Below are 2778 nucleotides of genomic sequence, written 5' to 3'. Positions count from 1 at the left end.
ATTTTGTGTTATATAAACAGACTTTGTATCTATCTCCTTATTCCCTTACACATCTTATATTTATATATGTTATTAACCATTGTTATTAAACCGTGAGATGCCTTGTCCAGGGGTCTCAAATTAACTTGCTAAGATGTCTGTTGCGTGGCAGGTTAAGACAGTTACATTGGTTAAAATTTGATAAGATACTATTTCATTGTGAACAGTTATTAAAGTTATTGGTTAAGCAATATATATTTGTTTTGCTAAAACATTACCCAGAAATGTCTGAAAATTGCAGCATGGCATCATGACACGCCGACTTTCTTAAGCTGAATGGCGTGATATCTGCACGCTTTTTGAGCTATCCGTGTGTATACGCCACTTGGCGTGTTATCGCGAGAAGAGAGCGGTGGTTGAGTTTAGAAAACGTGACACACGGTCGGGTTTAGGAAACGGAGAACCGGTTGGGATTAGGTAGAGAAGAACAGGGTTGGCTTTAGTTAAAAAACAAACTGATGGTTGAGTTTAGGAAACGTGACATGCGGGACACAATGGAAACGAGAAACAGGGGACACAATCCCCGGTTATCTGGGTGAAAGTCCTGTGTTTTACCCATCCACCACTGCAGATGTTTGCCCTTTCGTACTACTCGTTACGTAAGTCAAGGGAGGCCAAACGCCATTGAGACACACGTTAAAACAAGTATGTAACACTCCAGTAATTCCATACAAATTGGCGTGTCATACATTCGCCATTTCATGAGATCAGTATAGACAATTGCCCATCACAATTTCTCAGTGCAGTGAACGAAGTATTCAAAATGGCTTTGTTTGTACAGTTAACGGCCCAGAACCCAAATATATTAAATGTGCAATGATATAAAACAGGAAAGCAGTGTCAGCCTCACATTTAAGAGGCTGAAAGCAGTCAATGTTTGGCATTTTTCGTGGATAAATTAAATTTATCTATCAAGAAAAAAATTTGAAAAATAGTTCTTTATCTTTATTATAAAGAGTGGGGGTGTGACTTTTGCCCAAATAAGTGCCTGCAATCTAAGAAAATCTGGATGTCTCTGATTTTTATTAAAATTGCGTACAAGTTAGATACTGATTGGAAATAGACGGACGTTGCAGATATTCACAGCAAAACTGTGTCAAATCTGACATGATCCTGAAAAGTAGTCCTGTCCAAAAAGGGGATTTAGGTTGTTCAGAGAGGGCTTTTGCAGGTATTACTGACAATCTGTACTTGTTGTACTAGTCTTGAAACAGTGGTACTACAGACGGACTGGAGTTGTAAACTATTCAGTGTGTGTGGCTGTGCATCAGACCGTTATTTCCCTGTCTGCCTCACTATGGGCATATCTTTATTCTCGTGTGTGTGTGTGCGCTCGCTTATGTGTGTATATGGGATTGGTGCAGAGCTAAATCATATTTTTGTTGAGGGGTGAGTGGGTGACTAAGGTCTGCGTCAGTGCTGGGGCAGAGGCACACACATGCGCATACACATGCACATGCAAACACACGGCATTACACGCAAACCTGGTTATCTTCCTCTTCTCCCCTCCCCTCTGCTGGGTTTGAGCAGAGTAGTTTGAGGTGTACACAAGTCAAAGGGCATGGGCACCGGGAACGGCTCAGCAATCACAATAGTTGGAAGAGAGATGGAGAGGAAGGCAGTGAGTGTTGACATTAGTGCCCTCGAAACAGCTAATTTACAAAAAAACTGAGAACAGGCAGTTTGTTATTCAGATCATACCTGTTCAGTAGTCGCATGACTCTTCTCTTCTGCTGTCCTTTTCTTTTTCTCTCCTCTGCTCTCCTCTATTTACTACTCCCTGCTCTCTCTCCCTCCCTAACACACACAAACACTCTTGTTTTATTTTGCTCTCCCTCCCCTCTTTTTGTCCTCTACCTCTCCCATCCTCTCTGACTCTCATTCCCCCTCCCACCCCCTCCTCTCTTCCTTTCTCCTCTCTCATCTTGCTCTCCGCTGCATCACTCAGTCAGTCGGAGAGGCGAGAGTCTCTCCACTCGCACTGCCTGCCTCGTCGCTGCTGCTGCCTCGTTTAGCTGTAGCCACTCAGCTCTCCCTTCCTCACTCATTTTTATTTATTTTCTCAGCTAAACCGTAGCCTTCCCCTGCTCCTCCACGGAGGTGTGATGTGTTTTGTAGCTGGTCACGTAGCCCTTTGTAAGGTCCACTGTATATCTGGTGGTGTGGTGTAGCGTAGCCTTCGCTGCTCTTGTTGTGGCATGTCTGTTTACATCAGCAGCATGGCTCGCAGGGCAGGGGCAGCCAGGAGCAGCAGAGAGAGCAGCGCTAGCAACGGAGGTGGAGCAGCCGGAGAAGGAGGAGGAGAGAAATGTGGAGAAGGATGTGCAGCACGAGACACAGCCAGAGGTGGAGAAACAGGAGAGATAGCAGAGGAGCGAGTGGGAGAAAAAGGACAAGGTCCAGGAAGAGCAGTTTTTGGACCAGGATGTGGTTCAGCAGCAGCAGCAGCAGCAGGAGGAGCAGCAGGAGGGGGAAGCCTGGGGAGAGGTGTGTGTCGGGGAGTTTGCATGTCAGTCCAGGAGCTCAGCTACTGTCTATGTCTGCCCTGTTGTTGTACAGTGTTACTGCAGCATGGTGCCGACCCCAACATCCGCAACACCGATGGCAAGTCGGCCCTGGACCTGGCTGAGCCCTCCGCCAAGGCCGTGCTCACAGGTCAGTCTCCTGTTTGTATATTTTTCTGTTAAATGACACACACACACACACACACACACACACACACACACACACACACACACA

The 2778-nt window shown here is 45.9% G+C and overlaps 1 protein-coding gene and 1 long non-coding RNA gene across 2 annotated transcripts in view; one reads left to right on the top strand and one right to left on the bottom strand.

The window, feature by feature from the left end:
• The window catches only part of tnksa (tankyrase, TRF1-interacting ankyrin-related ADP-ribose polymerase a), a 95546-nt gene that overhangs the window by 9345 nt on the left and 83423 nt on the right, over positions 1-2778 (top strand). The window contains exon 4 of the mRNA XM_032540273.1: positions 2599-2694. Coding sequence (XP_032396164.1) covers positions 2599-2694 — 96 coding nt within the window. The remainder of the gene's footprint in view (positions 1-2598; positions 2695-2778) is intronic.
• Positions 1-2778, bottom strand: part of LOC116704675 (uncharacterized) — a 16676-nt gene that overhangs the window by 6330 nt on the left and 7568 nt on the right. The gene's annotated exons all lie outside the window — the stretch shown is intronic.

Source organism: Etheostoma spectabile, chromosome 16 (assembly GCF_008692095.1).
Source record: "Etheostoma spectabile isolate EspeVRDwgs_2016 chromosome 16, UIUC_Espe_1.0, whole genome shotgun sequence".
NCBI lineage: Eukaryota > Metazoa > Chordata > Actinopteri > Perciformes > Percidae > Etheostoma > Etheostoma spectabile.
Note: the sequence above shows the minus strand (reverse complement) of the source record. Positions and strands in the feature narration are given on the sequence as shown.